This window comes from Tympanuchus pallidicinctus, unplaced genomic scaffold, assembly GCF_026119805.1.
Source record: "Tympanuchus pallidicinctus isolate F22 unplaced genomic scaffold, pur_lepc_1.0 scaffold22, whole genome shotgun sequence".
Classification (NCBI taxonomy): Eukaryota; Metazoa; Chordata; class Aves; order Galliformes; family Phasianidae; genus Tympanuchus; species Tympanuchus pallidicinctus.
This window is the reverse complement of record NW_026294739.1, coordinates 4402930-4416667: the sequence shown is the minus strand read 5'-3', so window position 1 is coordinate 4416667 and position 13738 is coordinate 4402930. Positions and strand designations below refer to the sequence as shown.

The following is a 13738-nucleotide window of genomic DNA, read 5'->3' as shown; positions in this document are numbered from 1 at the left end:
CCAACATAACACTGTAGGACCTCCTTACTGACTGCTGCATTCTGAAAACCCAGCAGCTTTGGAGCCCAACTCTAACACCTTCCACTGAAGTGGCCAAACTGCAGGGCCAGGAAAGTACACATGCCTGACATCTGACTCCCTGCTCTGGCTAGCGAGGGACCTTCTTTTTTTCTTTATGGCATTTAGGGTACTTCCCACATCTGGACACCACGCACGTCAGCCTCCAGGAAGGAGGTTCCTACCCAACTACCTGCCACCTAAAGCACGCCCGGGGTACAGCTGCCAGCAGCACACTGAGCAGACATCTGCCTTACAGCCTGCAGGACCAGCACCAAAACGTGCCAGCAGTGCCACACGGAGCCACACACCGAGGGCCGAGAGCCGGAAGACACACAGACATGCATGAAGATGAACAGGCACGCAGCGGGCTTTCAATGGTCCGTGCCCTCCCACAGACAGCAGGAAGGCAAGGTGGAGCACGGAGTGGAGGATGAGCAGAGGCTGAGGCAGCCGAGATGGACAGAGCGAGAGGCCGAGCTGCGCCCCGCGGTACCTCGACAGCCACACTGTGGTCGGCCATGGAGACGCTCGTGTTGCGGTACCAGCACACGTGCATGGTTGTGTTGGCACGGTGGTGGCTCTGCCTGTCCAAGGAGCTACGGGAAGAGTGTATGTCATCTTCGGACTCCTGTTCTAGAGAGACCTCATCAGAGGATCCTGGGGGAGGAGAATTCGGCAGCGGTTTAAGAAAACTGTGCGAGAGAAGCTGGCGTTGCTCTGAGAAAGGATGGCGTTTGGTTTTTTTCTCTCTTGCAATGGTCCAGTTTTAAAATACAACTTGGATGTTACAGCTGAGCTGCTCGTTTTGGCTCCCATTGCTCAGCTCTGCTTGGGACAGCTGACTCCACAGTGTGGGGGGAAAAAAACAACACAACAACACAAGCAACAAACAAAACCCCCACACTTCATCCTCAGTTGATCCTTAGCAAGGAACAGGAAGTGCTCCAGGGAGGGACACTACAAATTTCAGCACATCCATGGCAGTGCCAGAGACAAGCACAGGAGTGCTGGGCTATAAAATAATTTGCTGATCTCTAAAGACACCACCGAATTTATGGACAAGAAAACACCCTGCTTGGTTAAATGGAGAAATGCCTGCAAAAGAGACAAATAAGGAGCTTATAAAAATCAAGGATTCAGCAGCTGGAGCATCAGTGCTGCATTTAAAGCTACCGGGAGCATCAGCCTAGAAAGACAAGCATATTAACTTGAACTAAAACACGACAAGAGCACAAGAGCTCTCTATTAGCATATGAATTATAAAACAAGACTCAACACCTGACTACTTTCAAGAGTGTGGGAAACAGCACTTACTGTTGGAGCGGTTGCATACGGAGTTGTCCAGAAGCATGTCAGATTTCTCAGTGGATTTCTTGGCCATTTCAATTGCCATGTTCAGGTCTTCCATCCACTTGCCCATCTCCAAGCGGGTGCTGCAAGACAAACAGTGTGAATGGTGACTGGTCCACCCTGGAGCCTTCACCACTATCCAAAGCTTTAGAACAAGTTTAAAAGCACCATTTTAAAATGTGGACTTCACAAGAAACTAAATGAATAGACAGCCATGGGGCCACATAGAATTCTCCTTCAGATCTACCAGACTCAGCAGTATAATTGGGCGAGAGCATCACTGTTCACCAACAGCTCATGGACTGCTTCAAACATGAAATCATGTTTTCACTCTAAAAACAGTATTAATGAAAGCCATTTAGAAATGCATGGTATAACCACACTGGAAATGATATTTTGAGGGATAAAAGACAACCTGAAAGCCAGTGTATCTTTTAAAGGGGATTTATCATTTACTTTTCTCCTCAAGAAAGTAAAACAGCGTGCAGGAAGATGAGGAATTCTTTGAACCCGTGCAGTTTCCACTGCTGGTCGCATGGCTCGTGCCATGAGGACAGGGTAAGAACTCTATAGCTCATACACATGCATCTATATTTGTCAGCATGCAACACAGTAAGGTCTTCCTCTGGACACATTTCTTATGGCTGTGGAATTTCTTTTTTCCCTGTTACATGCACAGTTGTTTTGCAAAGTGCTGAGTACAGTCACACACTCAGGTATTTGGCTGGGAGGTTGTGGGCAAAAGCAGAATAGTATGGAGGAATGTCACTGAAATACAAACCTGTACAGTGTCTGGACATCAAACACAAAGTGCTGAACTAAAAAGGCAGCACAGGCTTAGTCAAACATTTTGCACTCCTTCTCTTTGTCAGGTTAATGAAAAGATCAACAAAATTCATACACTGGGGTACCAAAGGGAGTTGCACCATGCTCAGATGGATTTATTCAAGGTTAGTCAAAGCACTGCCTGATTAACAGCTGAATTAAAGCCTGCACCATTTGTGTTAGCTTACATATTCCATTGTGACCGTGTACAGAAAAGCAAATTACAGAGAGAGAAGCACTGCAAAGTCTGGTTATAAAGCACCTCTAAATGTTCAACCCATCCTCCTTGCTCGCATTTTTGACCACGTATTCAAAGCAAAGCAGCCTAAACTACATTTTGATGCCAAGGCAGTTTGGCATATTTGCCTTCTGATGCAAAGAGCACCCCGAGTGCTGCAGATGGAATCCTGCCATTCCTGAGCTTTCCCACACTTGGGAACTGGTGTGGGCTGAGAAACAACTCCTTCCTGAAACAAAGAGCTGATAAAGGCATTGTGAAGTGTCATGCATTTATTTTGAAGTCGTGCTCTCCAGAGGACACAAGGAACAGCCCTGGTGACTCTGCACCAAACAAAACTCTTTGGAGGTCTCTCTCAAATCCACACGCACAGGGGGAAATAAATCTTACCTTGCTGCCACTACTATGGTCTTCTGTGCTGAATAGATTGTGAAGCAGTGTGGGACAGCCCATTCATTCTCACTCTCCTCCACCTACAGGAAAAAAATCCAAGGTTTTTCTCATCACTGTTTAGCGACTGATAAACACCAAAAACCACTTGTTGGCTGGCTATGAATTTGAGCCTCAGTATCATTACAACACAGTAGCAGTAATTGCAAAACAGCTATTTTATTTCTAAATGAGTATCACCTACTTTAAGACTATTTTGGCTCTATATTTGAAGTGTATGGTGTCTTTCTACTGTATCTCTAGCTGCAGAGCACAACACGTAGCAGGGACAGAAAAAGAGGGTCTTGATCAGGATTCAGCCTATTACTTACCGGTGGGTCAAGCACTATCAGCTGCAAATCAAACACAAAAACAACAGTCCCGTTAGAATATGGGGGTGGGGACACAGAGGATTGATTTTATGCCTAGGCATTCACGTTGCAAAAAAATGCCCAGGCAAATCCACCTTCCAGATCAGACTCTCGCTGCACCTCAGAATGAATGGTCAAACGTGCTCCGATTGTTTTGCTAATGAGATGAAGGGATAAGCTTATTGCCTGCAGGTGAGTCTTTGTTTAGCACACAGGCTGAGGCACGTGAAGGTCCCGTCCATGCTTACTAGGGCACAGCTTCTCCCTCCAGCCCTGAAGGAATGCCCCAACCCGCCTTAAAGCACCACAGTGCGTAAGGAAATGACTTGGCAGCTTGAAACCACTTACCAGCATGCCATGCAGAGGAAGATGCCCGTGAATTTTGAACTGATTTGTCCCTGTGACCCCTTTGCTCGTGTACAGTAACATATCTGAGAACTGAAAAACAGAGGAAGAAACCAATTGGTTCTGAGGACAGCAGGCAGGCAGCACCAAGTATTTTTTACATTTCTCAGATCTGTTGTTTCAATGCTTTAGACACATGGAAAAACAGTTTCTCCATCCCTCTGGTGTGCTCTTTCTTGCAACATTTATGAACAACATTTACTTATTCATTAAAACTATTATTTGCAAGAGAGGAAATTAAGCTTATAATTCTGATGAAACTCTCTCTGCCACCAAGGAAGCAGGCCTGACAGACAGCATGATCACAGTCACTTTCTCCATTAAAATCAACAACCACCACCTGAGAATGAATTTTCAGTTATGACTGTTGGTTTCCATCACAAGCACACAAAAACACTTTCACGACAGCTTTATTTGAAGACTCTGAACACTGTAGGAAAGCAGAAGCAGCACCCACCAGAAAGAACATCCGCTGCTGTAAACCTTTTTTAGTGAGCTTGTACAAGCAGCCTTCCCGGATAAATTCCTGCCAAGGAAAAGAAACAGTGATGCAAAGCTTCGACTTTCCCAACCACACAGAATTGTAACGGATTTGTTCTCAGCCCAGAGCATACAGGTGTTGATTGGTGCCCAGCAATGATCCCCAACAGATTTGATAAATGCTAAACACCACCTTTCCTTCTGTTTTGTCACATGAATCAGATCCTTGCTGCAGCCAGCATTTAAATCAGTGAAGCAAGAGAAGGAAAAGGAGCAGAGATCCTGTTGGATTTCAGCAGTTCACCTGTTACACTTACATCCCACTGCAGTGACTGCCATCACATCCCAAAAGCATAAGCGATGCTCCTCTACTTATGCTCAGTACATCTAGCAAAAACAAACAGAAAACCAAGCAGGAGCTAAGGAAACTCTTGCAGAAACAGTGACTAATAGCACTTCTGTCCAGCGCTATGTCCACAAGGAGGTCATATCAGACATACACAAAGCTGGTAGTGGGCTTTTGTTGAGTACAACATCCTGCTTCCCACTCAAACACAGAGCCCTGCACCCAGGTGGAACCAGTTTCTGCCCCACTGAAAACATGAAACTGTGGCTGGAGTTGAAGCAGAAGCATTTGTAATCCCTACCACATCACCAGGAGCTGAACATGACCTGCTCTGAAGACAATTATTAAGCAAAGCCTCTGCACTCATCCCACAAACGTGACAAAGGCTGCGCGTGGAGCGACGCGTTGCACTGCGACACCATGGTCATAAAAACAACCAAGGCTTTGAAAGCTCAGCAGTGTTACTTACCCGACCAGGTGCTGTGAGATTGTCTACACCAATCAAGTCGTGCTGCAGCTCTGTCAGCTTCTGGAAGTTCTCCAAGCGGATCAGGCTGTGCTGTAGCTGGGAGGTCATCTCCGTGACTTCCTTCAGGGCATCTGTGTGGGAAATGGTGCCAATGGGATCACAGCAAGGAGACAAAGCCAGGCTGTCCCTGGAAAACTGAATCTGAAACTGACAGCTACATTCACTCTTAAGCAATACTTTATACAGAATGAGGCAAAACAGTGACTTCACAGTAACTTCACAAGTAACTTCACAGCATCTCCAACGCCTCCAGATATTATGGTGGCACATCTAAAAAGTAATGACCATGTAGCCAAAAGTCAACTGCAAAGTAAGGAACAACTGTTTTCTAACCAGTGCAGAGAACTTCAGAGCCCTGCACCAGAGCATGACAGCGGACTGGTAAAACCTGGTACCAAAAATTGTAAAGAAAAACAAATTAATATTTCAACACAGCCTAAGCACCTCTTGAACTAAGCTGCTTCCTGACACTTTTCTGCTTTTCTACTTGATATGCTGTAATTCCTTTCCTGGATATTTAAATCAGAGAACACATTTGACAGTTTTGCTTTCAGCAATCTAAACCAAAAATTCTGTGCAATTCTCACAGTTGCATGGGAGAATAAGAGAAGGTCTCAAGAGGAGAAAAGGAGAATGTACACTGAACGTGCAGCTGCAAAGCTTGCTGCCTCCCACAGGGTACCTGCCAAGCAATTTAAAACCCAGCACGTGTGTGCAGCTGGGTGCTCACTCACTCCGACAATCTGCAAAGTCCCGGTGCTCTGCTGTGTAGTGCTTGCAAAGCCTCCCCAGGATCAGCTTGTAGTGCATCAGCCTCTGGATTGGCTTGAGCAGAAAAGTGTTGAGTGGCAGATAGCAAACTTTCTGCAGCTCAAACTCCTTATAAACCATTTCCAGTTTCTTCAGGCGTTTGGTAGCTTTCTCCAGTTCTGTCAGGACCTCGTCATGCTTCTGCAAGTAACTTGTAAACTCCTGTTGAATGGCACAGAAAAGAGAAATCAGCCTGCTATAGATTTTGCAACAATAAAAATTTGGCCACCACAGCACAAGCGTACCTGCCCCAGGAAGTCCTCAGCCCCAAACAAAGGGGCCCTCATTTCAGAATGTACTCTGCTTGAGTTAAGAATGCTTGGATTTGGAAATTAATCAGCCTCATGAATCAGTGTCTCCACAGGGGAGAGTTAAAGCTGTGCACAGATTGGAACACCGTGAAGCTACTTAATTATTTCTAAAGTAACTAACACACAGCCTTTCCTTAAGGTAAACACAGGCAGAAAACGTGCAACCCTCCTATTGAGCCCTGCTGTAAATATTCTGTTTTATTTTGAACTTGTTTAGCAGCAGTAACTGTTTGCAAGTTGCTTCAAGTTAAAATCCTGGGGATTTAATCAATGGGGAATGGCTTTAAGCTGAGACGGGGGGGGGTTAGGTTGGATATTAGGAGGAAGTTTTTCCCCCAGAGGGTGGTGAGGCACTGGCACAGGTTGCCCAAGGAGGCTGTGGATGCCCCATCCCTGCAGGCATTCAAGGCCAGGCTGGATGTGGCTCTGGGCAGCCTGGTCTGCTGGTTGGTGACCTGCACACAGCAGGAGGTTGGAAATGGATGAGCATTGTGGTCCTTCTCAATCCAGGCCCATTCTCTATGATTCCTGAATGTTGAACAACCATCTTTGGCAACAGGAAGAAAGGAACCAACAGCCTGGGCACTTTGTTATCCAAATCCTTCAGCTACCTTCAGAGTGCGCATGTTCCTGAGCATGACATCTCCGATGCGCTGAAAATCCCCTTTCACGTGAGCATTTGTCTTTCCTTCCCTGAAATACACATAAAAAGGTGAAATTAGAAGGCACAGTATGTGAGAAAGGAAGATGTTTCTGTTCCTTCCCTCCAAGCCCTCCTGTCCTGCAGGAAGCAGAACTAACATTAATCCCACCTCCATCCATTTCAGCTGCCGTTGCCTTTGACTGCCTTGAAGCTGCACAGAACAACAAAACCAAAAGCCACACTTGGGAAACTGAGAAAGGAATAGAAAAGAATTTGCCTGAAAGTCTATTACAGAGCTCAACCTTTCATACTTTCTGAGTACATGCCATTATTACAATCCTGCCCAAACGTATGAATTTATTTTTGATCATGCTTCACTGACTATTTTTTCCATTTCCCTTGCTTCAGATTCAGGTTGCTTTCATCTCACACAATGGCCTGGATTGTTCTCTCCAGAGCAGAAAGCTTTCCAAGTGAGTTGGAACACTCAGGTACATACAGCAGCTCAGTTCACCAATGCAAAAAGAGAACAAAAATCATCCAATGTTTCAGCATCACCAGGAGGAAGGAAAAGCATCTCTTTTTGAATGGTAGCAAATATCTTCATACGTTACATCCCAGGCCAGGAAAAAAACAATATAAAGGTTAAATAAATGAAAAACGTGCCCTTTAAAATCAACAGTGCTGCAAGAATCTAATTTTAATTACAAAAAAGCATTTCCCAGATTTTCACCTGGAGATTCATTAACTGGAAGGTATTGAAAAAATGCACATATTATCTTTCTGACCTTCTCTTTTCCAAGGCCAGAGAAACAACACCAAGCTATATTACAAAAACACTGGCCCGGGCATCCAGTTCAGATGAATACAGGAGAGTGTGTATAAGGCCTTGCTTGAAAGATGCATTTAGCCATTAATTAAAATGCTGATTTATTAGAATACTTTTCCTCGACTCTCCTTATATTTGAATGGGTATTCCTGCTTATGAGCATGGTTTTAATGTGAGGACACAGGAAAAGTTGCCCAGCCACTGCACTGCAGTGCTTACCAGAGTGAAAGCCTCTGCTCAATCTCCTTCAGAAAGCCTCTGTGGAACTCATAAATTGGGTCTATGTTAGAGAAGAGTAACGTCATCAGGCCCTCTGGCATTGCATTTTCCTTGATAACAGCACTGCGAAACCACTGCAGGAACAATCACAGATTACATCATTATTTTTCCTATTGAAATCTATCAGCAGCATAGACATTTCTGCTTTTGTAGGGGTGGGGAGGAGAAAGCACGAGCACGGAGACAGAATGGAATGGAAGGAGAAGGTGTGGGAAGTCAGTAGGAGGAATCTCCATGTGAGTTATCGCAAGGTAACTCAACTGATGCTGCACGGCACAACGAGCACATGAACACAACTCTGATGAAATTAAAACAATAATTTGTGTGTTCAAGCCTGCAGTAAGTAAAAAACAGCTCTGACAGAGCTGGAAACCAGAGTCATCCAAATAATGACCCACTTGTCTGTGCTGGGCTTCTTCCACTCCTTAAAATGAGGGGAGGGGAAAAAAAAAAGAAAAAGGACTAAACCTTTCAAAACTCTATGGATCCTTAATTCTCTTTGAAATTGGCATCTATCCTCATCATCTGAAGGCACAAAGATGAAGGACCTCTGAAACGGTGACAGCTAGATCACAAGCACTGCTGACAGCAATGGTGACCTCTGAGGCTGAACGCACAGCCAAGGGATCCTTAAGGAAACTCATACCTAACATGTGGATATTTGAGCTAATGATAGCAGTACAGAGAGGATATCAGCCCTGTCAGGTGAGGGCCCATAAAGCAAGGAAGGCACAGCTATGTGGCTCAAGGTTTACGCTCTGTCAGGGCTTCTTCTGTTACATGGAAGAAATTCCAAGTTCTTCCAAAGTAATGATTACAGAGCACAAGGAAAAGAAGAGAATTAAAGAAAGGGAAGAACCCTTACCACTGTAATAACTTCCAGGTCCTTTAAATACGTCCTTTCTGTAGCAAGAATCTCCTTTGCAATGAAATACGCTTTGTCGGTTGGGTAGCGCTGAAAGAACACAAAATGATCAATAGGTAACACAGCATGGATGTCCTATTACAAAGCACAAGCTCAAATCTTTACAGACATTCTTCCTTGCTGTAGGAAAACAATATTTGGTTATGAACAGATAGATCCAACAGAGCTCCAACGCTTACAGGGTGCCACACAAAACCCCCTGCGTGAACAGCTTGAAAGAAGAGCAACATTCACACTTGGAAAAAGTTCTCACAGTTTAGCAAGTTAAATTTTTCAGTGTTAAAAAATGCTCTATTCCATCTTCAGAGCTGTCTTCTCCCTGACATCAGGGGGAAAGTCTCAAAAGAGAAGGACTGAATGGACATCAAAGCAGAGAGGAAGGAAACTGTGAAAACAGATGTTCTCTCCTTGCACTGAATCAAAATGAGTGCTAGAAATACACGTTATTGTAAATTGTTTAAGTATTTTTTTGTTTGTTTTATACCATCCTCAACTGAATTCCTTTGTGCTGAGCCCTGGTAACAGCTGCTAGGGAGAACCTGTTATTTTCAGTGGTGCAGGACAGGCATTCATCAAGCCTTTCCCAGTAGACTTCTCTGTGGATTACATAGAGACGGGTATTTTTCTAAGGCCTGGCAGGCTACTCTGCCTGCATGAAGATCTACAACAATAAGAGTGAAATGTATTAATAACACAGAGAAAGGAAGCAGCCTCTTACAGTGCACGCACTCATTTGTTCTGGTTCATGTCAGGAGGGCAAAAAGCAATTGTGTTTCTTTTGACAGGAGGGCTCCCTCACTGTTAGTGGCCAGTCACAGGAGAAATCAGCTCTGGAAGCACTGAAAGCAGAGTAGCACCTTTGCTCTTGCTGAGGTTTCTGTATATTCGCTGTGAACTTGGAGCAGCTAAGAGTCAGGGCATTCAAATAACCCATTCCAAACAGCACCAGTCTGTCCTGGGAGCAAACACAGCTCAAACAGAACAGAAGGAACAACTGAGATGCAGCTAGTGAGTGAGCCAGCACCTGCTGGCACCAAGGAATACCTGAAGGCATGCAAGGGGAAGACAACAAACAGCACAGCCCTTTGGCCCTCTTGCCTGAAGATCCTGACAGAGACAAGGCGACCAGAACATTAATAGGAGAGAGCAGAAAAAAGCAGAATACACAGAACAGCTTCTTCTAGAAGGTTGCAGCACGGCCATTGAGTGCACAAGGAATGGAGTTCAGATGACAAAGCCTTCTTTGTGCTGTAATGGAAGGCCTGGGTTCTTCCTAAGGCACCAAGGAGACAACAGATCTATCTGATCACTCATGCTCTGCAAGCAAGACAAGCTCTGAGCTCCTTAGAACACATTTTTGTGATGTGACAGCACTTCACACAGTTTACACAATCCAGTAAGCTGACACAGGTTAACTGTCAGAGCAGTCAGCAAAGACAGTGCCAGGTTTAACCTCGGCACGTGCCATAGTTTTTCATTACTGAATCAACAAAAGTAATCAGTTTCTAGAACCAAAGCCATCCCTCCTACCAGCCTTTCAATGCACCCCCCTGGTGAGAATCATTTTGAATGCTGAACTTGTTTTCAAGCATCCTTTCAAGTTTCAGCTCAAGGATGAGCATTTTCTACATTCTAATGTAACAAAGTTCCAGTCCAAACGGTGCCAAGCAAACCATTGCTGCTTTATATCAAATACACCAGCAGAATACCCCCAGAATAGCTCCCGTGGGATGCAGCACCTCTTGTTTCCACATCCCAAGGTACAAAGGAGAGGTGGTGAGAAGAGCTCCCTGCTGCTCTGGGGCTCTCTGCAACATGTTCATTAAGCACATTTTCTGCAGTGAGTTCATTAAGTACATTCCCTGCAGTGCCATGGGCTCACCTTACGTTTCATCTCATCATCCTCTTCTATCCTGCCACCACCAGCATCACTGAGGACAGGGCTCAGGAGAGGAGATGAACCCTGGCCAGCTGCATTCAGGTTCACAGGGAATGCTGGGTTCAAACCCAGGGGACTCTTCAGCACGAGGGAGGAGAGTTGAGAATGGTCCACTGGGAGGCCTGGAGGGGAAGAGAACCAGAAGATGGAATGGAAACAAAGAGAAAAAAAGCTTTCAATATACTGCAGCTAAGACAACTACCCACTGTTACTGTAAATCATAATTACTACCTCACATTAAAAAACAAAGCAACATGCATCCAAACATTTAAGTGTGTTTCTCAAAGTGAAGAGTTTTCTTTGCACATCAACTGTTGTGTTGTGCAGTACAGACAGACACCCTCAGAACAGCATCTAAGGGTACAGATACATTGCTTACAGTCCAGGGAAAAGTGCCCAAATCCCACTGGATGTTGTTGAGCAAACAGCTCACGATACAGGTCTATACTGTAAGTAGCAAGAAATTATCTTTCAGTTCATCCTCTTCTGAAATAAGGGTTACTTCTCACCACAAGGGAAAGTCAGAGCAAACCACTGCACTACTTTCAGCTCCACAAAAAGAATCCAGAAGACAAAGCTAGCTGAAATACACGCAGAATTCAGGGAATCTCCAGAATTGATGGGAAAGGAAGCAGTTCCATACAAACAGGAACTGTGCAATAGATTTCTTGCTGACCCTCCTGCTTCGTACACCAGCAGAACAACGTCCTGCTCTCAGGAAAGCACCTCTGCAGCACAGCATAAGACCAAGGTTTCAGTGGGTGGTTACAACCCTGTTGTACAGTAAAGCCCTTCTAAAAGAGGAGCAGTGTGAATTGCTTTGCTCCAGACTGCTTGGTTTTTTTAATGTTTGTGGACTCTTTGAAGACTTCCAAATACATAAAGGCACAACTGCAGTGCATTTAAAGCCCACCAGCAGCTCTCCCCCCCTTCTGCAGACCCCTGAGATGCAGCATGCAGACACCCCATGGGACCTGCAGTGGGTACTGCTGTTCAAAAGCCATTTTGTATGACCAAATTAAGAGACACTCTGATTATTCACACTGTGATCTTCCTAAAACAGGCATTTTTCTTTCTGATCTTCCCTATGATAAACAGCCACGCTAGCAGCACTCCCCAGCACTATTTGCTTTGCATTCCAAGCAGAAAGCGAAGGACTAGGACACCTGATCAAAGGCAAGCACAAAACCAACAGCAAAGCCAATCCACCCCAGCACCCAGCTCTGGGCTCAGCGCACAGCCAAAGTGCTCTGCACCTCCCCAGGCACATCTGCCACTTCCTGCAGCTCACACAACTCCTCCCGAAACAACAAATCCCTGCCTTTTGGGGAGCCCCAAACCTGCCTACAGACAGCAAGCTGACATCTCGTGGGGTCCCTTCCCTACCACCTTTCCCACCCCAGATTCAACACAGCACCACCTCTGCCCGTGAGCTCTGCCTTAAGCCGCGTCGCCCTTTTCCTGCTGTCAGGCTACTTGAAAAACCCATCTAAAAAAGGTCTGTTATTATTAAAAAAATAACACCAAAAAAACCCAAGCAGGCCACGCGTGCACCCTGCATGCTTTCGCACACCCTGGGGAGCAGTGGGTCTCTCCATCGGCAGGGCAGCAGGCGGGCTGCGCCGCGGAGCAGCAGCAGCACAGCGCGCAGTTGCGGCAGGACAGTGAGGAGGAAGAGAGTGCGTAATTTCACATTGACAAATGCAGGAAGCTAAACAGTGCTGCGCTCGGTCACCTGGAAGAGATTCAGCTGATGGAGGCTGCAGTTAACTGTTAACACTCTAGGCACGCCAAGGCACGCGCAGCGCCTCTGTCTGCCTGCGTTCCTTCACTCCAGCTGCTTGCAGCAGCAAGGCAGGAAAACAACCAGCTGGTATTTGTTTCACCTCCACGGAGACCATCAGAAGGCTGCTTTTGCACAGCTGGGATGGTGAAATGACAGCTCCACAGCCAACAAGGCAGCAGCACAGCAGGGGCGAGGAGCCGCTTTAAATTCTTCCCTGCTGCAGCCACACGTCCCTGAGCCCAAGTGCTGCTCAGACAGCACAGCAGGGCCGGGGCTGACCATGGAAGCTTTGCCTGTTGCACTGCTCTGGGTTTCACGTTCCCCTCTGGCAGCAGCCAGCCAGGAAACCCATGTAAACTCTTGCTATCTGACACAGGAGCCCGGTCCCTGAGCAAAGCCTGAAAAAGAGGCATGCTTGCTCCATGGAGAAGCCTCAAGCTGTGGCTACCACTCCAGGCACAGGGGCAGAGGGTAGTGTGTAGGTAAAAATCCATATCCGTAGGATATAAACAGGGTTTCATATTTAAAAAAAACCAGCATGGGTACAAGTGGAAAGAAAAAAAAAATCACAACAGTAAAGCATTCCAAAACATTGCGGTTTTGATGAAGGCAGCCATGCACATCTGCCAGCCTCACCTTTCCCAGCCACTGTGTAACACTGCCCTTGGCTCAGTTACTGCCTATGCCTTCTTTCATCCACTTGCAGAAGTGGAAGCCTCCACCTACCACACAAGGCTATCACTTACAACATTGATCCACTCCAGTTTCAGCGACCTCCAGTGCGCACAGAGGTGAAGATTCAAACTCAACTTTGAAAACAAGAGAAGTTGAGAGCATCACACAAAAGCAGCCATGGAAAGTTCATTAATGGCTCAATTCAAGGCTGTTAAAAAAAAGCACAAAGCGAAGCAATCTTGAAGCCAGCTGCTGTAACCATCACCTTACCTCGTGTTTTCTTCAAAAGTACATGAATTGCATCCCTCTCACTGACATTATTAAAGATAACATGCATCTGGGTTACTTCCTGTTTATGTTTGTTCTAGCTTTGGGTTTATTTATATTTTAATTACACCTATTTAAATGAGCAAAATAGCATCTATATCCAAAATCCATTTATAATAACCCACAATTTTCCACGTGGGAGACGCTACCCACTTCTCATTTCTCTCGCTCACAGAATTAC

At 45.6% G+C, this 13738-nt stretch overlaps 1 protein-coding gene across 8 annotated transcripts in view; it reads right to left on the bottom strand.

The window, feature by feature from the left end:
- FARP2 (FERM, ARH/RhoGEF and pleckstrin domain protein 2) overlaps positions 1–13738 on the bottom strand; it is a 58808-nt gene that overhangs the window by 4434 nt on the left and 40636 nt on the right. For 7 of the 8 annotated variants that reach the window (XM_052687243.1, XM_052687244.1, XM_052687242.1 and 4 more), the window contains 11 exons: positions 10713–10891; positions 8771–8860; positions 7846–7979; positions 6766–6847; positions 5768–6005; positions 4974–5104; positions 4136–4204; positions 3622–3711; positions 2864–2946; positions 1375–1493; positions 554–717 (listed from right to left, as the gene is read on the bottom strand). In XM_052687243.1, coding sequence (XP_052543203.1) covers positions 554–717; positions 1375–1493; positions 2864–2946; positions 3622–3711; positions 4136–4204; positions 4974–5104; positions 5768–6005; positions 6766–6847; positions 7846–7979; positions 8771–8860; positions 10713–10891 — 1379 coding nt within the window. Of the gene's footprint in view, positions 1–553; positions 718–1374; positions 1494–2863; positions 2947–3621; positions 3712–4135; positions 4205–4475; positions 4546–4973; positions 5105–5767; positions 6006–6765; positions 6848–7845; positions 7980–8770; positions 8861–10712; positions 10892–13738 lie in introns of those variants that run through there. The other variant, XR_008207819.1, reaches the window with a different exon arrangement.